The sequence below is a fragment of the Chlorocebus sabaeus genome, chromosome 14 (assembly GCF_047675955.1).
Source record: "Chlorocebus sabaeus isolate Y175 chromosome 14, mChlSab1.0.hap1, whole genome shotgun sequence".
NCBI classification, from domain to species: Eukaryota; Metazoa; Chordata; class Mammalia; order Primates; family Cercopithecidae; genus Chlorocebus; species Chlorocebus sabaeus.
Genome location: NC_132917.1, coordinates 9,465,187 through 9,487,941, shown reverse-complemented (window position 1 = coordinate 9,487,941; position 22,755 = coordinate 9,465,187). Strand labels below are relative to the sequence as shown.

The 22,755-nt window shown below is 40.2% G+C and overlaps 1 protein-coding gene across 2 annotated transcripts in view; it reads left to right on the top strand.

Annotated features, from left to right (window-relative positions):
• ADAM17 (ADAM metallopeptidase domain 17) overlaps positions 1-22,755 on the top strand; it is a 69,516-nt gene that overhangs the window by 644 nt on the left and 46,117 nt on the right. For both annotated transcript variants that reach the window (XM_007971521.3, XM_007971520.3), the window contains exons 2-4: positions 12,645-12,777; positions 19,118-19,248; positions 20,022-20,110. In XM_007971521.3, the coding sequence (XP_007969712.1) occupies positions 12,645-12,777; positions 19,118-19,248; positions 20,022-20,110 (353 nt within the window). The remainder of the gene's footprint in view (positions 1-12,644; positions 12,778-19,117; positions 19,249-20,021; positions 20,111-22,755) is intronic.

Genomic DNA, 22,755 nt, shown 5'->3' with positions numbered 1-22,755 from the left:
GATCTTGTTTGGAGAGGGAGATGTGGTCAGGGTTCCTGCCTTAGTAAGGAACAAATCTAGTGTTGTGTGTTTCTACCAGAGGCAAAAAGGAAGGGCCCAAAGCTCCAGAATTCTTCCTGGTCCTCTAAGGAGGGAACTAGAATTTCTGCTGTAGGAGGTACTTATGCAGTAATCTCGTTGGGAGGCGGAGACTGGAGTTGGAGTCTTAAGAGTTGTGTTTTTGCGAACATCCTAAGCACGTTCTTGGTTATTTCAATTGTAGCTTATTGGAGGTGCTTGGGAGATGGGGGAAGGCGGAAACCTGCTAAGCCAACTCGTGATGCTGCCACTGTGAACGCTTTCCTTGCACTTTTAAACAAATAAATTATCAAGAATGACGAGTTTGATCAGTTTAGAGGCTAGAAAGTAGAGGGTTCCTATTTCATTAGATTTTCCAGAGAGATTGGATTTTAAGGATGGACATGCATTAAGGGGTCTGAACTTTGGTGGAAGTAAGTTTGCGTGAACTTTTAGTGTATTTTAAGATCCTTTTATCTTTCAAAAATTGACATGTAAGACACTTTGATTAGTAGTAATAAAGTGTGAAATAATGTTTTCCCAGTGTGTGAAATTGTAGGCTTGCATGGTTGTACTGGTCCCCAAATTTCACCATGATACCATGTGTAGTATTTTTTTCTTTGTATTTAGTGGACAGAAATTGTAATGGATTGATATGGATATTAAAGGTGTTGAGAGTGTTATCACTTGTACAGCTACCTTATGATTATTTCCGATTGAAATGGATTACAAGCGACTCGTGAAAGGCAAGGGATCTAGTTAGGAAGTGCTGAGAAGTGGTAAGTCAGTACAAATTGAAGGACATTTTGAAGTAGGGTTGTGGTTAGGATGGAGGGATAGGGTAAGGGTCTTCATTTTAAGGATAAATGTTAGTAAAAAGAATAAATGTCTATTTTGAGATATTAAAATTATATTTGCACCACCCTGACACAACTGTTTCACTTGCATTATTAATCTGTTGTTCGCATGACTCCTCAGGAAGCATACAGTTTAAGGAAAAACATTACTTTCTAGATCAATTCATAACATTTGCAGATCGTAAGGTTTTTTTAGACCTCTCCCCCTCCAAGACAGAGGCTTGCTCTGTTGCCCAGGCTGAAGTGCAGTGGCAGGATCTCAGCTCACTGCAACATCTGCCTCCCGGGTTCAAGCAGTTCTGCCTCAGCCTCCTAAGTAACTGGGATTACAGGCATGTGCCACCATGCCCGGCTAATTTTTGTATTTTTAGTAGAGACGGGGTTTCACCATGTTGGCATGGCTGGTCTCGAACTCTTGACCTCCTGATCTGCCTGTTTGGGCCCCCCGAGTGCTGGGATTACAGGCGCGAGCCACTTCTCCTGGCCCATATGTTTTTTATTTGCAAAGTGCAGAAGAATACATAGACTTTCCTTTTTTTTTTTTAAACGAAGTATTTGAAGAACACATACTGTCTGCTAAGTATTATATGTGCCATTGGAAATACAAAGATCAGACATTATCCATCTTCAAATGGTTGTGGCATAGTGAAATAGACATCCGTTTAGGACATTTCTAAAACAGCAAAGAGGAAAGTGCTAGAGTACATTATAGCAAGTATTATCACCAAGGGCCACTGGACCCAGCCTAGGAAGGTTAGTGAAGACTTCCTGGAGGAGGTGATACTTGAGCCCAGACTTTAAGGTTAAGTAGATGAAGAGGGAAAATAAGGGCACTCCTGATGGTGGAACTTAGAGACTATTAGGACTTAGAGACTGATATGAACCTTAGAGATCAAGTCGTTTTCAAATAAAGGAGGAAGAAAAGTGAGTCTCAGGAAGGTGCTGTCAGTTGTCAGGTTCACTCAGTGATGAACATAGGCCTTGTGGGTATTTTTCTTTTGAAGAATGACTTTTTTTTTTCAGTTTGTTTGACAGCTTACAATATAATTTGTTGCTTAACTTAACCCCCCCACCATTAGATTGAGTTGGTCAAGACTAGCAAATAGTTTCATAGTTGAAAAGCATGGTTTATTGTTTATTTTTTATGTTTATTGTCCTACAAATGTTACTATACTGCAGTACTAAATATTGATTAGGCATATGACAACATTTTTCTGAAAGGCAAAAAATACATAATAAATTGAAGCCTGGCTTTTAGAGTACTCTATGGGTCACCAAAAATGATTTCAATTGAACTGTTATGAATTGCATAATTTAGGAAACTTATGAGTCATAAGAGCTTAGTCATGATGATATCTTGTTGAAGTTGCAGCTGGGGTGTATAAGTCTCACTTTGATTTCAAAATTGTTTTCCCTTTGTGTTACTTTTAATAAAAGAGGATGTAGTGGGTGGGAGGAAAAAATACAGGTCACCATGAAGGATGAGAAAGTTTGTATCTGAAACATGTATTTTGAAATTTACCTTGAGGTTGTTGGCATGGGGATTCTCCATATTGCAGTGCTGATTTCATTATTGACAGCACCGTTTTACTCAGTATTTTGACATCTGGCTTTCTCTTTTGATGTTAATTTTGCTTATTGGCTATATTCCTTTGAAACCTAAATCCCTAACTGCTCCAAGGGAGATTTAATGTAACTCTGTTTTATACTAGTCTAAGAGAAAAACCTTATTTCAAGAGTAGAAAGGAGAGGAGTTAAGCAGAGAATTGTGATGGGAAACTGGAGAGATCCTTTTGACTTTCACAGGATTTCCTAGAACATTAAATGTAGGTTTCCTCCAAGGCCAACTTTTGTGAGAATATAAATGTGTATAGCTGGAAGTGTAATGTGAAGAAAGTCTGAAAAAGATTGATAGGAAAGGAGGACAGGAATGGGCTTCATTGAGGTAACGGAAGTGAAATGAAGGGCTTTTCATATATGGGTTGAACATCCCTAATCTGAAATGCTCCAAAATTTGGAACTTTTTGAGTGCTGGCATGACACCACACATTACCCCGAACAAACGATTTTTTCACCATATTAATGGTATATTTTTTGCTGTGTAGTACTTATGTGTGAATAGGTATAAGAAAATGATTACTGGCCGGGCACGGTGGCTCAAGCCTGTAATTCCAGCGCTTTGGGAGGCCGAGATGGGTGGATCACGAGGTCAGGAGATCGAGACCATCCTGGCTAACACGGTGAAACCCCGTCTCTACTAAAAAATACAAAAAACTAGCCGGGCGAGGTGGCAGGCGCCTGTAGTCCCAGCTACTCGGGAGGCTGAGGCAGGAGAATGGCATGAACCCGGGAGGCGGAGCTTGCAGTGAGCTGAGATCCGGCCACTGCACTCCAGCCTGGGCGACAGAGCAAGACTCTGTCTCAAAAAAAAAAAAATTAAAAAATTAAAAAAAAAAGAAAATGATTACTTATTGGTAGCATGTAGAATCAGTCAGGAATGATGGTGATGCCAAACCACAGATTATATATGTGGGTGGCCAAGACAGTGACACCTTTGCTTTCGAATGCTTCATTGTACACAGACTTTTTTTTCATGCAAAAAAAGTTACTTAAAAATATTGTTTAGGCCGTACGTGGTGGCTCATGCCTGTAATCCCAGCACTTTGGGAGGCCGAGCTGGGCGGATCATGAGGTCAGGAGATCGAGACCATCCTGGCTAACACTGTGACACCCTGTCTACTACAAATACAAAAAATTAGCCGGACATGTTGGCAGGCACCTGTAGTCCCAGCAGCTCGGGAGGCTGAGGCAGGAGAATGACGTGAACCCGGGAGGCGGAACTTGCGGTGAGCGGAGATCGCGCCACTGCACTCCAGCCTGGGTGACAGAGCGATACTCTGTCTCAAAAAAAGTAAATAAATAAATGAAACATAAATGAATTTTATATTTAGACTTGGGTCCCATCCCCAAGATACCTCATTATGTATATGCAAATATTTTAAAATTTTAAAAATTCTGAAGAATGAAACATTTCTGGTCTCAAGCATTTTGGATAAGGGATGCTCAATCTGTATCTCTTTATTTACTCCTAAAATCAGCCAAGGAAATGGGCATCTCTCTCTTCCCCCCATTTCCTTTGTTGTTGTTGTTGTTGTTGTTGTTACATGAGTTGTACTGGTTTCACTTCATTTGACAGTGTTCTGCTAATGACTGGACATGTATCTCTGACCTGGACTCACTCTCTGGAGCTCATATTCAGCTGCTCATTTGGCACTTCAAATATAACATGTCCAAAATTAGTTACTTTTTTTTTTTTTTTGAGAAGGAGTCGCATTCTGTCACCCAGGCTGGAGTGCAGTGGCACAATCTCGGCTCACTGCAACCTCCACTTCCTAGGTTCAAGTGATTCTCGTGCCTCAGCCTCCCAAGTAGATGGGATTACAGGCACCGGCCACCACACCTAAGTTTTTTTTGTTGTTGTTGTTGAGAAGGAGTCTTGCTCTGTCACCCAGGCTGGAGTGCAGTGGTGCGATCTCGGCTCACTGCAAACTCTGCCGCCTGGGTTCACGCCATTCTGCCGCCTCAGCCTCCTGAGTAGCTAGGACTACAGGCACCTGCCACCACGCCTGGCTAATTTTGTTTTTGTATTTTTAGTAGAGACGTGGTTTCACCGTGTTAGCCAGGATGGTCTTGATCTCCTGTCTCGTGATCCGCCCATGTCATCCCCCCAAAGTGCTGGGATTACAAATGTGAGCCACTGCACCCAGCCTTTTTTGTATTTTTAGTAGAGACAGGGTTTCACCATGTTGGACAGGCTGGTGTTGAACTCCTGACCTCTGGTGATCCACCTGCCTCAGCCTCCCAACGTGCTGGGATTACAGATGTGAACCACTGCCCTTGCCAGTTACCTATTCTTTTGATTACAAGATTGAGTAGCTGGACACAGTGGCATGTGCCTGTAATCCCAGCATGTTGGGAGGTTGAGGCCGGCAGATGACTTGAGACCAGGAGTTTAAGACCAACTTGACCAACGTGGTGAAACCTGTCTCTACTAAAAATACAAAAATTAGCCAGGCGTGGTGGCATGTACCCGTAAGCCCAGCTACTGGGGAGGCTGAGGCAGGAGAATCGCTTGAACCCAGGAGGCGGAGGTTGCAGTGTGCCGAGGTTGAGCCACTGCAATCCTGCCTGGGTGGCAGAGCGAGACTCCATCTCCAAAAAAAAAAAAAAAAAAAAGAATGAGTATCAGATACAGGTTTAGACTGGGACTAGGCAGGGCTGCTGGTAATTGTGGAAGTTGTCTCATTGCCCAACCTGAAACTTGCATCCTGGTTACTTGTCTTGCTGGAGAGCCTTGGCTCAGGTTAAGTCCTGGGTCTGTTGAGGAGCTCATATTCCATCCTCCTTTACTGGTATAAATCCATAAAATTGTTTAGTTCCCAGGCTCTGGGGTCCCTGGCCTAGCAGAGAGCACTGCTCCCTTTTTCTCATTCCTTAGTCCCAACAACCCGCACCTGACACTTATTACACGTGGCCTGCTTCCCTGTCCTGTGTGTTTGGGGAGTGCTGAAGAGGAAGGCTTCTGTATCTTTAGCACAAATGCAGGAAACACCTCACAGCAGTACTGGGTTTATGTTTTCCATTTCTGATATCAGAAGTAGGAGCATGACACTGATTAGTGTCTTTTTGGGGGGAACTTTTTGTACTTCATGCAGCAGAGCAGTGAAGAGTGAGCTGAGTACCTTGGGGTTCTGCAGTACACTTGCAAGTAGTATTTTAGGAAAATGCAATTTGCTGCAAAAATAAAAGAAATTGATATAAAAAATCCACAAGCTGGGCACAGTGGCTCACAACTGTAATCTCAGCATTTTGGAAAGCTAAAGGGGAAGGATCACTTGAGCCCGGGTGTTTGAGACTGGCCTGGGCAACATGGCAAGACCTTGTCTCTACAAAAAAATAGATACAAAAATTATCCAGGTGTGGTGGCATGTGCCTGTGGTCCCAGCCACCCGGAGGATTGCTCATGCCCAGGAGGTTGAGTCTGCAGTGAGTGGTGATTGTGCCCTGCACTCTAGCCTGGGTAACAGAGCGAGACCCTGTCTCAAAAACAAAACAAAAATCCACACGTTTCCAGAACCTTCTCATATAGCACTTTATTTACATTGTTCTTAAATACATTTGGGACAGTTATATACATACCACTATACATATGTGTATATGTGTTGATATACACACAAAATTATATACATAATTTTTGTTTGTTTGTTTTTGAGACGGAGTTTCACTGTCGCCCAGGCTGGAGTGCAGTGGCGCGATATCAGCTCACTCATTGCAACCTTTGCCGCCCAGGTTCAAGCGAGTCTCCTGCCTCAACCTCCTGAGTAGCTGGGATTACAGGTGCCTGCCACCACGCCTGGCTAATTTTTGTATTTTTAGTAGAGACTGGGTTTTACCATGTTGGCCAGGCTGGTCTTGAACTCTCAACCTTGTGATCCACCTGTCTTGGCCTCCCAAAGTGCTGGGATTTCAGGTGTGAGCCATTGTGCCCTGCCATATACATAATTTTTTAAAGTTTTACGATTAGTTTGAGCTTAAAAATGTCAGCTCTGGGCTTAATGAAGAAAATATGGGTATACTTTATGTCAGTGCATTAAAGTCAGTGGCCACAAAAGCTTATCCCAGAGACAAAACAATTCAGATAGAAGTGGGGGAGTGGAAGGTTTATCAGATCTTCTGTAGGCAGCTTCATAGCTACAACCAGAAGGCTAGTTTGTTACAGGCCTGAAAGCCTGGTTTTCTCTTTATTCTTTGAAAAACTTTAGAAGGAACAAAGTATTGACTACTTTTTACCACTGATGCCAGTGTTAAGAATCTTGTGATAACGTAGATTTACTCTCCCTGCTGAAAATCACTATATGGCTCATCAGTAACACAACTGCAGACATGATGACTTAATACAAAGGAAGTCCTATGTAAATGAGCAATGAAATTGCAACTATATATAAGGAACAAAATAGAATATGAAACTCCAGAATCTTTTTTTTTCATTTGTATTTCTCCCAAGGCTCTGTCATTCAAAACTCCAGAATCTTTCAGCATCCAATTGCCTCCTGATATCAGCCCCTCTCTTACTTGTTGTTTTTTTTTTTTTTTTTAAATCACAGTGAGCCACAACCTAGGAGTCTTTTAGTGGTTTCTACTTGGTTTGCTTTGCAGCCTACCAGCAGATTTCCTACATTCCAGTCTTCTTCCCCTCTAGCGCATTTTCCGCACTGCAGTCATTATGAAATTTCTTTCTTTTTCTTTGGGATGGAGTCTTACTGTGTCACCCAGGTTGGAGTGCAGTGGCGTGATCTCGGCTCACTGCAAACTTTACCTCCTGGGTTCAAGTGATTTCTCATGCCTCAGCCTCCCAAGTAGCTGGGATTATAGGCACCTGCTACCATGCCCAGCTAATTTTGTATTTTTAGCAGAGACAGGGTTTTACCACGTTGGCCAGGCTGGTCTCTAACTCCTAACCTCAAGTGATCGCCCGCCTCGGCTTTCTCTTTCTCCCTTTTTTTTTTTTTTGGATTTTGAGACAGAATCTGGCCCCGTCGCGTAGGCTGGAGTGCAGTAGTATAATATCAGCTCACTGCAACCTCTGCCTCCTGAGCTCAAGCCATCCTCCCACCTCAACTTCCTGAGCAGCTGGGATTCCAGGTGTACACCACCATGCCTGGCTAATTTTTGTATTTTATTTTATTTTTGTTTTTGGTAGAGACGGGGTTTTGCTGTGTTGCCCAGGCTTGTCTTGAACTCATGGGCCCAAGCCATCTGCCCACCTTGGCCTCCCAAGGTGCTGGGATGACAGGCATGAGCCACCACAGCTGGCCCATAATGAAATTTTTAACTTACAGCTATTGCCATTATCCAAAACCCAGAATCCCTGATTTCCTTCCATAGCCGTCCGTGACCTGACCTGTGCCTGACTCTCCAGCCTCACACCTCATCGTATTCCCTCTGTATTGCAGCCTCATTGGGTTGCTTTCACTTCTTTAAGTGTTGTGTTCTATTTTTTTGTGGACTTTACCATATGTTATTTTATGCCCTTGACTTAAAGCCTTTCCTTTCTTTTCCTTCTCTGAGGTGCTGCTTCATCCTTTTGGTCTTCAAAACCATTTCCCTGGGAAAACATCTTTGACTCAGCAGGCAGGGATCATGCTCCTGCTGTGTCTGTGCATAACTTTCCGCGGCTACTTCTGTCTTGGTCTGTGATGTACTTTATAATAATTTTGGTCTTTCCTTCACTGTCACAATACCGGAAATCTATTTCTTTTTCTCTGTGTTGTATCCTTAGTGCCTGAAAGTTAGGAGCTTCTTAATAAATATTTGTTGAATAATCAAGTAAATGGAGTCTGGTGGAAAAGAGAAAAAATAAGTGTAGAATGTGTGTGCAAGAAAGGAGGGGAAGGGGAATGAAAAAGATAACAAAAGCACTTAACAAAACAACAAATAGCAAAAACTTCAAAAAATAAAAAGCAGATGGCAAAAAATAAAAAAGATAACAAAATGATGATTGCTGTGGCAACTTGTAGAAAGTAAGGAAGGTCCTCTCATTCTAGAGAGAAGTGGGCAGCCATTGTAGTTTTTTAAAGAGAGAATATGGGCTGGACTCGGTGGCTCACGCCTGTAATCCTAGCACTTTAGGAGGCTGAGGCAGGTGGATCACGAGGTCAAGAGATCAAGACCATCCTGGCCAACATGGTGAAACCCTGTGCCTACTAAAAATACAAAAATTAACTGGGCATGGTGGCGTGCACCTGTAGTCCCAGCTACTTGGGAGACTGATACAGGGGAATCGCTTGAACCCAGGAAGCAGAGGTTGCAGTAAGCTGAGATCACGCCACTGCATTCCAGCCTGACCACAGAGTGAGACTCCATCTCAAAAAAAAAAAAAAGTATATCTCAGACACTGAGCTGAGATAGACAAGCATGGCAGTGTCTGGTATTAACTGTAATAAACTCTACTGTAAGAAGCAGGTGGATTATGCTTAAGTTTATTGAGAGAATTGGACATGGATAAGAGATAAACTCTTGGGAAATGGGGAGAAATATAAATTCTGTTGGAAAGGCTGTAAAAAATTGAGATTACTAATGGTTAGAATTTTGGAAGTGAAGTGCAGTAAAATATTGAGTACCCGAGAGAGGTTACTTGTTAGTGAAAACACAATAGCAGTAGTACGTAGCTACAGTTTGGCTCCAAAGGAAGAACTGTCTTTACTATAGTTTGTAATGGCTTCAGAATCTCCAATTTGAGATACCCAGTTATTAAAAGAGAATAAATTACAGTTGAAATGCATTAGTTAAGTATTTTAAAGTGCTTTAGCAAGCTACATTTAAAAAGTGCTTATTATAGAAAATATACCCAAAATAACCAATGATGTTACTGTCTTATGCTTATTTTTTCTAGAACTATTTTTATACATAGTTAAGATTATACAATATGAATATTTCTGAAATCTATGTTTAACATTATAACATATGTATTTTTCCATGTTCGTTCATTCATTCATTCATTCTCTTTCTTTCTTTTTTTTTTTTTTTTTGAGACAAGGTCTCATTCCGTCACCCAGGCTGGAGTGCAGTGGTGCAATCTTGGCTCACTGCAGCCTTGACCTCCTGGGCTCAAGCGATCCTCCTGCCTGAACCTTCTGAGTAGCTGAGACTACAAGCACATGCCACCACGCCTGGCTAATTTTATTTTTACTTTTTGAAGAAATGAGGGTGTCACCATGTTGCCCAGGCTGGTCTTGAACTCCTTGGGTCAAGCAGTTCTCTCACCTTGGCCTCCCAAAGTGCTGGGATTACAGCCGCGAGCCACCGCCCTCAGCCCCATGTTCTTAAAAACCTTTTGTAAACGACATTTAAAATAGTTGCATATTTTTTCCCCGTCTTTGGAAGTGTTACAACATCCAACTATTTCACAGTTACTAATTTACCTTCATTCTGGTTTTTGTCGTTGAAAATAAGGCAAGGTTGCCGGGCGCGGTGGCTCACGCCTGTAATCCCAGCACTTTGGGAGGCCGAGGCGGGCGGATCACGAGGTCAGGAGATCGAGACCATCCTGGCTAACACGGTGAAACCCCATCTCTACTAAAAATACAAAAAATTAGCCGGGCGTAGTGGTGCGCGCCTGTAGTCCCAGCTACTTGGAGGCTGAGGCAGGAGAATGGCGTGAACCCGGGAGGCAGAGCTTGCAGTGAGCCGAGATCGTGCCACTGCACTCCAGCCTGGGCGACAAAGCGAGACTCCGTCTCAAAATCTCAAAAAAAAAAAAAAAAAAAAAAAAAAAAAAAATAAGGCAAGGCTGAATGATGAACATCTTTGTGGCTAAAGTTTTTTTCTTTACTTTGAGTTGTTTCCTTCCTTTAGCTTAGTTCAGTGGTTTTCTTTTTTCTTTTTCTTTCTTTTTTGAGATGGAGTCTCGCCTTGTTCCCCAGGCTGGAGAGCAGTGGTGCTATCTCGGCTCACTGCAACCTCCACCTCCTAGGTTCAAGCAGTTCTCCTGCCTCAGCCTCCTGAGTAGCTGGGATTACAGGCGTCTGCTGCCACACGCTGCTAATTTTTTGTATTTTTAGTAGAGACAAGATTTTGCCATGTTGTCCAGGCTGATCTTGAACTCCTGACCTCAGGTGATCCACCTGCTTCGGCCTTGCAAGTGCTGGGATTACAAGTGTGAACCACCGCACCCAGCCAATTCAGTGGTTTTCATACTTGAGTGTGTCAGCTTCACCTGGAAGCCTTGTTAAACACAGACTATTGGATCTCACTGGGCGAATTTCTGTTTGAGTAGGTCTGAGGGGAGACCTGAGCATTTGCATTTTTAACAAATTCCCAGGTGATGATGCTGCTGCTGGTTTGGGAACTATGAGAACTACTGGGCTATATTATTGACAATGAAATTACAATGTTGAGGTTAATTTCCTAAGTCAGTAGGAGTGATTATGATCTTGAATGAAACTGAGTTCATGTACCAACCTGTATCAGGGAAGTTGAAGAACTAAAGGACCATATTGCATTTCAGCACTGAGAATTCGTGCAGTTTGTAAACATGTGAGTGCCGATATGTGCAAGGTTTTTGCCGAGTATTGCGAGGCAAGGATGTTGTAATGAATAAAATATAGCCCTTTTTGGCCCCTTTTATTTTTTTTGAGACGGAGTCTTGCTCCATCGCCAGGCTGGAGTGAAGTAGCGTGATATCGGCTTACTGCAACTTCCGCCTCCCTGGTTCAAGCGATTCCCCTGCCTCAGCCTCCTGAGTAGCTGGGACTACAGGTGCGCGCCTCCATACCCGACTAATTTTTTGTATTTTGGTAGAGACCGGTTTTCACCATGTTGGCCAGGTTGGTCTCGATCTTGTGACCTTGTGATCCCCCTGCCTTGGCCTCCTAAAGTGCTGGGATTACAGGCTTGAGCCACCACGCCCAGCCCGGCCTTCCCCCGCCCCCCAGAGATGGAGTCTTGCTCTGTCACTCAGACTAGAGTGCAGTGGCGCAATCTCAGCTCCCTACAACCTCTGCCTCGCAGGTTCAGGCGATTCTCCTGCCCCAGACCCTCAAGTAACTGGGATTGCAGGTATGCACCACCACGCCCAGCTAATTTTGTATTTTTAGTAGAGACAGGGTTTCACCGTGTTAGGCTGGTCTGGAACTCCTGGCCTCAGGTGATCCTTGGCCTCCCAAAGTGCTGGGATTACAGGTGTGAGCCACCAGGCACGGCCTCATGTGAGGAAACTTTTGATACCAGAATCTTAGGTTTTTCATTAGAGATTGCCAGATTTCCATATTCCTCTGGAAGGTAAAGGCCTAATTGCTAGCATTCTGGAAGCCAGTTAGGGTAGGAGGGTAGGGTATTGGGTAGAGGATAAAGAAGGGGTTTGGGAAATGAGGGGTGGGGTGTCTCTTGCAGTTGTATGGTTAAATTGAGTTTTTGTTTTATTTATTGATATGTGTTTTTCAGGCACATGCGATATTTTGCTACTTATATACAATGTGTAATGATCAAATCAGGGTGATTGGGATACCCATCATTTGAAACATCTTTTCTGTGTTAGGAATATTACAAGTCTTCTAGCTATTTTGAAGTATACAATAAATTATTAACTATAATTTCTGTACTGTACTACCAAATATTAGAACTTATTAATCAAACTGTATTTTTGTAACCCTAACCACTTTCTCTTCATCTCCACCACTCCCACTTCCCTTCTCAGCCTCTGGTGACCATCATTCTGCTGTGTACCTTCACGAGATCCACTTTTTTAGCTTCCACGCATGAGTGAGAGTCTTTCTTTTAAAACTGGTTTTGTGAGCATATTTAACATTAGTAGCAATAAACTTGTATTTTCAGCTGCTGTTTCTATATTTTGAGGACCTTCTAAGTCCATTGGAAGGATTTTGAATACCGTAGTGTCTGCAGTGATATTTGTTGAAAGAAAAGGAAAGCATCAGTGCAGATATTTTTAAAGTTTTTAAAGAGAATCAAGTCACCCAATTTGTTTTCTAAAAATCCTTCTAATTTTGGAAGAGGCGGTGGAGTTTCTGTTGATAAGAAATGATTTATAGTTTGTACTTGACACTTCCTAGTGGATTACATCAGGAAAGATTTATTGTCTGGCACTCTCATTTTAACGGTATTACAATTGATTATTAGGTTTAGATGCTAATACCTTTTTTACCTTTATTTCAGAGAAGCTTGATTCTTTGCTCTCAGACTACGATATTCTCTCCTTATCTAATATCCAGCAGCATTCGGTAAGAAAAAGAGATCTACAGACTTCAACACATGTAGAAACACTACTAACTTTTTCAGCTTTGAAAAGGTAATTTGAATTATTCATGGAATAATGTTGGGGCACTGGGGGCTTGGTTTGGCAAAAACAAAAAAGTAAGGGTATCTACTGAAATCTTGGGAAATTATGTTTTAAAGATTTGTAATTAATATAATTACAGTCTGTTACATATACAGTGGTTTTGAAGTATAATGCTTATTCTAAAATTCATACTGGGGCTGGGTGCAGTGGCTCACGCTTGTAATCTGAACACTTTGTGGGGCCAAGACGTGTGGATTGCTTGAGCTCAGGAGTTTGAGACCAGCCTGGGCAACATTGCAAAACCCTGTCTGTACTAAAAGTACAAAAATTAGGCATGGTGGCATATGCCTGTAATCCCAGCTACTTGGGAGGCTGAGGCAGGAGAATCGCTTGAACTGGGGAGGTGGAGGCTGCAGTGCGCCGAGATGGTGCCACTGTACTCCAGACTGGGCAACAGAGTGAGACTCTATCTCAAAAATAAATAAATAAATAAATAAAATAAAGTTCATACTGATGAGTATTTTTAAAAAAGTAAATAGGTGTTGCAGAGGTCTTAATGATGGTAATGATGTTTCGCAAATTCTAACAGATAATTTTAATTAATTGAATGCTTACAAAACCGTTTGTTTTTGTTGCTACTTTAGAACCATCAGCCATGTGCTAAATATTATCTTTATGTATGAAGAGATAAATATTTTGTTCAGGACTCCACTGCCTGGTGGCGAGCTGGGTCTAGAATTTTGTGTTCTATTTATTTACTTTAGTTAGTTTCCAAGATTTTTTAACCTGCTTCATATTAATTTATTTTTAAAGACAGGGTCTTGCCTTGTTGCCCAGGCCGATCTTGAGCTCCTGAACTCAGGTGGTCTTTCCATCTTGGCCTCCCAAAGTGCTGGGATTACAGGTGTGAGCCAACATGCCTGGCCCAAATTTAATGTTCTTTCTACATTGAGTTCTTCTTACTTCTTAGCATAAATTGATTGGTATGTTGTGTTTCAGGAGTGATTTTAATACTGTGTGTTGTTTTGCACATTGAAATGTGAGATAATTGCAGGCCTCTTTTTAAAGTCTTTAGGAAGCTTTATTCAGTATCAAAAAACAGACACATGGAGAATGGAGAATATAAATTGACTGAATTATTCTTTATTGGTTTTTTTTTTTTTTTTTTGAGAGTCTTGCTCTGTTTTCCAGGCTGGAGTGCAGTGGTGTGATTTTGGCTCACTGCAATGTCTGCCTCCTAGGTTCAAGTGATTCTTGTGCCTCAGCCTCTCAAGTAGCTGGGACTACAGGTGCACACCACCACGCCTGGGTAATTTTTGTATTTTTAGTAGAGACAGAGTTTTACCATGTTGGCCAGGCTGGTCTTGAACTCCTGACCTCAAGTGATCTACCATCTCGGCCTCCCAAAGTGCTGGGATTACAGACATGAGCCACTGCGCCTGGCCATCTTTATTCTTTATATAGGACAAGCCTTCTCAACTGTGTTAAAAAAATAATAGGAATATGTGCATCTGGTTTAAAAAACAAGCCATGGAGGATATACAAAGTTTTTACTTCTAACTCAGTTACACTTCTCAGACCCAGAGGGGTTTCCTGTGTAAACTTCCAGATTTTTTATTTAATTAATTAATTTATTTATTGAGACAGAGTTTTGCTCTTGTCACCTAGACTGAAGTGCAATGGCACGATCTCAGCTCACTGAAGCCTCCGCCTCCCGGGTTCAAGTGGTTCTCCTGCCTCAACCTCCCTAGTAGCTGGGATTACAGGCGCTCACCGCCACGCTCCACTAATTTTTGTATTTTTAGTAGAGATGAGAGTTCACCATGTTGGCCAGGATGGTCTTGAACTCCTGACCTCAGGTGATCCACCTGCCTCGGGCTCCCAATGTGCTGGGATTACAGGTGTGAGCCGCTGTGCCCGGCCCAAAATATTTTAATGCATATTTTTTGCCTATAGGTCTGTGTGTGTGTGTGTGTATAGGTGATATAGATAGCATATTTTACCTCATTTTAAACAGCTGCATAAATATTCCTATTGCATAGAACTGTAACAACATACTGACTAATACACTACAGATGGATAGTGTTTAACCAAAGTGATTTTTTTAATATAACAAACAATGCTCTAGTGAGTATCTTTGTAAGTGTATACCTTGGTGAGGTGTTTTTATAGGATATATTCCTAGAAGGAGAATTATTGGGTCAAGGATATGTATACTGTGTTTATTGATATTACTCTTTCCTCCCAAAGAGATTTGACCAATTTATTCTTCCAGCAGCTATATATGAGTTTACCTGTTTCTTGTTATCTTTGCCAATACTAGGTTTATCAGCCTTTAACTTTCACCCCTCTAAAGGGGATGGTATTTTATAGTTGTTTTGATTTTCATTTTGTGTGACATTGAGCATCTTTTTATATATTTGTAAGTAATTTATATTTCTGTAAACTGCCTTTTTATATCTTTTGACTATTTTTCTATTGAATTTGTCTTTCTAACTACTGAATTGTAGCAGTGCTTAGTATATTAAGGAGATTGGTCCATTGTCATATGGTTATTTTAGGCAAATTTTTAATGCAAATTATTTTAATTTTTCCTAGCTATTGTAATTATCCTTAGGTTATTTTTTAACGACTTCTTTCTGTTAGATTTTATGTCAGAATATTACAGTATTGGTTATTAGCTTTCAACTTACACCAAATTTGAGCAGATTGGTAATAGCTACGGTTAATCAGGTGCTTATTTTCTGTAATTTACTGGCACTTTACATAAGTTATCTCTAGAAGTGATTCCTTTTTTGAAGGAACAACAACAACAAAAAAACCAAAATTAAGGCTTAGAGAGCTTAGTAACTTGCTCAAAACTACTCAGCTAGTAAATGACAGATACAAGATTTGAACAAAGGTTGAACCCCAAAACTTGTGTTATTTCTGCTATACTGGTGGAGAGTTTGGTGAAGAAGTGGATATAATAGCAAGAGATGAGTAGGAGCAAAGGAAGAGTGAAGAAACTATAAAATGAAAATAATTCGAAGTTTAGCTTTTTGGGTTTCTTTTAAAGTTGAATTTGAGGTGGCCTGTAGAATCCCTATTCTAGAGGCAAAAACTTCCATAGCCTTACATATTTCTCTTTCAAATTTGGTAGATGACATTGATTCCTTAAGAAAATATTAAATCATAGCCACTTGTTATCTTTTCTCTGTGTAAGAAAGCAGGGAAGTATGTAATTTGTTTTACAAAGTTTCCATACGAAATATTTAATGGGAAATTTATCTAATAGTCTATGGAATTTTATACCAGGTGTTTTAAAATAGGTTATTTCCTTTAATCCCCAAAACCATTCAGTTATTAGGTGATATTAGTTCCATTTGTAGATAAATACTTAGGATTCAAAGATTAAGGCCAAGGTCAGACAGTGAGTAAATGAAGGCAGGGCTTCAGCCAAGTTTGTCAGACTCCAAGCCTTTCTTTTCTATCATATTGCGTTATTAAAGTTTAAAACAACAACAAAAACAAACAAAGATAGCTGAAATAATCAGTTTGTTTCAGGGATGAGTTAACTCTGAAACCACTCATTACTTGATGGTAAATGAGAAGATTCTGTTTTTCGATAGCAGTGGAAGGCAAAGTAATTTAAACCAAGATCATTGCATTAAATTTGGATGTAACTATTAGAGGTTCAAAAAACTTGGAAATACTGAGAGGTTGTATGAAGAGTTGAAGTAACTTAAGAAAAAAAGAAACTTGTTTAAAATTTGCCTTACAGGTTTCATTTCCTTTTTGTTATAAATCAATACATTATTTATTTTAGATAAATTATTGATTTAGAAAATTATTGATTTAGATAAATCAAGAAATTATTGATTACAGGCTGGGCGAGATGGCTCATTCCTGTAATCCCAGCACTTTCGGAGGCCAAGGTGGGTGGATCACGAGGTCAGGACCATCCTGGCTAACATGGTGAAATACAAATAATATAGCTAAAAATACAAATAATTAGCTGGGCGTGGCAGCAGGCGCCTGTAGTCCCAGCTACTTGGAAGGCTGAGGCAGGAGAATGGCGTGAACCTGAGAGGTAGAGCTTGCAGTGAGCCGAGATTGCGCCACTGCACTCCAGCCTGGGTGACACAGCAAGACTCCGTCTCAAAAAAAACAAAAAAACAAAAAAACAAGAAATTATCTTATTTTTAAATAATGAAAAAGCTGCAGATACTGTTTTGATACTTTTTTTGATGTTGCCTGAATTTTTTTGGAAAAAGTTAAATGTTTCTCCTAAAAGTGAAACATCTCAGATTATTTGAGGAGGTCTAGAACTGATAAAGAAATGAAAGTGATATACCTGACTAAATGGATCATTAAAAATGATTAGGAAAATAATGTTAATTCAAACTGGTTAGTTGGTCTTTAGTTACTGTAAATTCTTAAGTTGAAAGTCAGAAAGATAAAATGTTAAAGAAATTTGTAAGACAGTGACTTCACATAATTTTGAGAGGATAAAGCAAAAGAAATTTTGACATACTCTGTTGGAAGTTTTGTAACTCAAAAGCTAATTTTGGAAAATCAAAAAACATGAATTTTATCATTGCTTGGTCTTTATCTTTAGAGCAGATTCTTAATGTAGCAAATGAAAAATGCAGTTCCATTGATTTCTTTCTGAAAAGAACATTAAGTAAGATTGCAACTCTTAGCTTTAAAACAAAATAATAAGACGTTTATAATAAGTATGCTTTTGAAAGTTCTCAACATAACTGGAGGGAAAAATCATAACTGAGAATGTGTGGGAAGATATGTTTTAGGATAGCAGAAGAAAATGTTCCAAGGATTTATGAAATCATGTTCTATTGTTGTCTTTTCCCTTTGACCATTAAAAAACCACAAGCAAACTAAAATTACCTTGTTATGCTCAAAAAGTTAAAAATATTTGTTGCCATGGAGATAGTCCTAGTCTAGATTTCTTTCCGGTAGTTTAAAGACTTTTGCAATCCCATGGGGAAGTAATATATTTTCAGTACCACAGCTGACAAAATTTGTTTCTGTGGGTGAGATGAATAATATACCTTTCTTTGTCTTTGGTGTTCATGGACACACTGAAAGGCTATAAATAATAATTGAGAAAGTCTTGCTCACCACTCCTAGTTCATGTAAGGACCTAAAGTCATAGAAAACAAAAAGAATGGTAAGCCAGTTAAAGAACTGGACTGAAACTCCTAGAAAACAAAAAGAATAGTAAGCCCACTAAAGAACTGGAATGTATACCTCCCCTCCCCTCCCCTCCCCTCCTTTCCCCTCCCCTCTCCTCTTTCCTATCTCCTGGTGCTGATGGAGTTTATATTCTAACTTCTGTCTTGGATACCTCATATTTATTTTCCTAACGGTAATTGTGGTAATTATTTTCCTAACAGGTAATTACTGTTTTGCGGGATATGTGGTTTTTAGGAGGAAAAAAGTATGAGTACTTTTTTTGTTTTTTGCGACAGAGTCTTGCAGTGGCAGGATCTCCGCTCACTGCAAGCTCCGCCTCCTGGGTTCACACCATTCTTCTGCCTCAACCTCCCAAGTAGCTGGGATTACAGGCAACCGCCACCACGCCTGGCTAATTTGTTGTGTTTTTAGTAGAAATGGGGTTTCACCATGTTAGCCAGGATGGTCTCGATCTCCTGACCTCGTGATCCGCCCAGCTCGGCCTCCTGAAGTGCTGGGATTACAGGCCTGAGCCACCGCGCGAGGCCGCATGAGTACTTTTAAATATAGAAAGCAGCATTTATTAATTTTACACAGCAATAAGAATTTTCTCATAGTCCACCCAGCTTGATAGTTAGAGACAGCATAATACAGGGTTTTGAAATAAACCAGGCTTATTTCCCAGTTTTACCATTTAGCTGTGTAACTTTGAGTAGGTTGATTAGCTTCCAAGCCTCAATTTGTACTTGTGTGAAGTGGAGGTAATAGATGCGTAGTACCTAACACCAAGTAGGTGTTCAATAAATAGTGTATAATTGGATTAGTTTTTAATAATAATTTTTTTATGTAATCAGGATTCCAACTTAACTATTCAGTCGTGTGTATTTCTTTATTCTTCAGTGTTTTCCAGGAGACGTGAATGTGTAAGTTCTTTGAATATGTTTTCCCTAGTGTGAGTTTATTTTGGTCTGCTGTTTTTATAGCTAAATAAATTAGTCTGTTTGTCTTTATAGGAGATATATTGCTCTAAGTACCTAATAAGACTTTAGTTGTAATTGCATAGTGTCTTATTAATGTCAACGCTTCTGGCCTTTTAAGAAAGTTTAATTATATGAAAATGAGACTTATAATTTGTGTGCTTAGAGTAAAATATGAATGCATTTTTCTTTAGGCATTTTAAATTATACCTGACATCAAGTACTGAACGTTTTTCACAAAATTTCAAGGTCGTGGTGGTGGATGGTAAAAATGAAAGCGAGTACACTGTGAAATGGCAGGACTTCTTCACTGGACACGTGGTTGGTTAGTATGGAGCTTGTTGGTTTGCCCCTGTGTCTGGTGTGTTAGGTCTCCAAATCTAACTTGATTGCATATTCTTTTCTGGTGCAGGGTAGTGGGGACGGGGTATCGTAGAAGTGCTATTCTTTGACTGTTTTCTTTGAGGTATTTAAGTTTAGAGGTGGAAATATTCTAATAGGAGGAAATGAGTATTATCTAAACGTCATACTAACTGACTGGTTTAATGATTAAAATTAAATTCCTCTTAAGTGATAGGAATTTAACCTTTCTTTTCATCAGTGACTGTAAGCTTTCTTTATATTTTAAACAGGGAAGCTTGGAGATAAAATACTTTGTGATCCTATTATGTATGTATTTGAGAAAAATCTATGAAGCAATTGCGGTTTACTTTTTGATCTTTTTCTGCAATGAAAAAACAAATGGCATTGAAATCCACAAATAGTACAGTTCCTAGGCCTGTACATTCCAAATCATGCTTTCTGTCTCTCCTAGTTCTTCCTTTACCTAAAAGTAGATAAAATTATTCCAGAAGAAAATCTTAGTAGTTTTGTTTTTTTTGGGAAAGGGATAGGTTTCAAGTGACTAAACTTAAGGCTACCCCTTAGGAGGTGAGATTATCTAGCTTCTTTCTCGGGCCTTTGTTTCTTGTCTTGCAGAGCTGTCACAGTACTAGGCAAATTCCACCCTGAAGGATTTAATTTTTATTGAGAGTAATGCGTAGTTTCTTATTTGATGTAAGTATCTTTAAATAATAAATTTTTTTTTTCTCTCTTAAGGTGAACCTGACTCTAGGGTTCTAGCCCACATAAGAGATGATGATGTTATAATCAGAATCAACACAGATGGGGCTGAATATAACATAGAGGTAAATTTATATGTGAATTTTTTTTCAGTAGCTTATATCTCTGATTTTCAAAAAGCTGCTCAGTTCTGCAATGAAATAAGTAATTATACTTATTTCTTTTCTCTTTTTATTTGAAGTCTTTTACCAGGAAAGTAGATTTTTAAAAAAGGATAATCTCTAAGAAGCTGTCTTATGATATACCCTGTATTTCTGAGTACCATAATTGGGATGGATAATAGGAAGAGAAAACTTTTCCTCCTGACTCATTTTTTAATTCTTTCTCAAATAATCAGTAAGTGTAAACATCCTCAGAAATGAAAGTGAAGTATTATTTTTCAATTTCTCTGTTTTTCTGCTGGACACGCTGGAAATGCTAGATCAACCAAAGGTGATAGTTCATAGTCTGAGAAGTTAAAGAGGAAGCTAGGAAAGTCAGGCTGTGGTCGCTCTTCCACTAAAAGAGCAGCAGTAGAAATCAAGACCACGGTGGCTGCATTGGTTAAGACATGTATCTATCTGTCAGATACTAGTCTACAAAACAAAACGTGTACTACATAATTGTGAATTGAAGTTGATTCTGTGTTTCTTGAAAAATGAGAAAACTCTGGGTGGTGGTGGTGATATCACTAAAATGGATCACCTGTGGGAAAACTGAGTAAGATAGGTCAAAATGAAATGTTCAGGTGTATTTGAGTGCTCGATAGGGGTAAAACAGTCTGCTGGAGGTATAAATACTATATATTTTAATTATATCCAAATTACGCAACTCTTAGTCTTTTGACTATCCATTATTGTGAAAAAGAAACCTATGGACTTGCAGTATGTTATAGTTTGTTAATGTTTGAACTGTTTAATGTCAATGTTTTGAGGAGTCTAGCCTACCAGAAAGAGTCAGAAATTTAGTGGAAAGTAAAGGAACTAATATTATAAATGCATTCATTCTAGAATAGGCAAAGCATCCCTGGAATGTCTTAAATTTGCTTGTTCTTTCAAATCAATTTATTTTTTAAGAATACCTTTATTTTAAAATATATGCTCATTGCAAAATTTGGAAACTAGATTATCTGTACTTGGACAGATAACTACTATTGACATTTTGACAGACATCCTTCCAAATTTTTTTTCTGTGTGTATATACACAAATAAATATACCCACTATTTTTTCCTGCATAAGTAGGACTATACAATATGTACAGTTTGTCTTTACATATTTTTCGTTTAACGATACGATTATGAACCTTTTCATGTTAATACAGATCTAAATTAGGGTGGTTTTTTTTTTTTGTTTGTTTGTTTGTGACGGAGTTTCCCTCTTGTTGGCTGGAGTGCAATGGTGCGATCTCAGCTCAGCACAACCTCCACCTCCCAGGTTCAAGTGATTGTCCTGCCTCAGCCTCCCGAGTAGCTGGTATTATGGGCATGCTCCACCATACCTGGCTTATTTTGTATTTTTAGTAGAGATGGGGTTTCTCCGTGTTGGTCAGGCTGGTCTTGAACTACCGACCTCAGGTGATTTGCCTGTCTTGGCCTCACAAAGTGCTGGGATTGCAGGTGTGATCCACCACTCCTGGCCTAAATTAGGGTTCTTTTTTTTTTTTTTGGCCTGTCACTAGGCTGGAGTGCAGTGGCACGATCTTGGGTCACTGCATCCTCTGCTCCCTGGTTCAAGCAATTCTCCTGCCTCAGCCTCCCTATTAGCTGGGATTACAGACACACACCACCACGCGCAGCTAAGTTTTGTATTTTTGGTAGAGATGGGGTTTCACCATGTTGGCCAGGATGGTGTAGATCTCCTGACCTTGTGATCGCCTGCCTCGGCCTCCTAAAGTGCTGGGATTACAGGTGTGAGCCACTGTACCTGGCCAATTAGGGTTTTTAATAAAGGCTGCCTGTTGCTCCATTGATACACTGTAACATTTATTTAACCAATCCCACTTCATGCTGAACTGTTTTGGGTATTTTTGTTTTGTTTTTTTGAGATGGAGTCTTGCTCTGTCACCCAGGCTGGAGTGCAATGGTGCGATCTTGGCACACTACAACCCCTGCCTCCCTGGTTCAGGCGATTCTCCTGCCTCAGCCTCCCAAGTAGCTGGGACTGCAGGCGTGTGCCACCATGTCCGGCTAATTTTTTTGTTTTTTGTTTTTGAGATGGAGTATAACTCTGTCACTTAGACTGGAATGTACTGGCATGGTCTCCACTCACTGCAACCTCTGTCTCCCGGGTTCAAGTGATTCTCTCGCTTTAGTCCCTCGAGTATCTGAGACTACAGGCACGTGCTACCAAACCTGGCTAATTTTTGTATTTTTAGTAGAGACAGGGTTTCACCATGTTGGCCAGGATGGTCTCGATCTCCTGACCTTATGATCTGCCAGCCTCAGCCTCCAGAAGTGCTGGGATTACAGGCGTGGGCCACTGTGCCTGGCCTCAACTGTTTTGTTTCTAATTTTTGAAATAAAAGGTATTGTAGTGAATAGCCTTGGGCACACCTTTTGGTGCATGTATTTAGTTGGAATAGTCTGGATGATAGGGAGTAGTCTGGGAAGTTAAATGAAGAAACTGTAGGAAGCTCTGTCTAGGCTGTGCCAGGGCTTCAGATAAACTCCCATAGCTGAGTAGCTTAACACAAGCAAGGTTTTTTCTTACTCTGCTGTGGCTTGATGTGGGT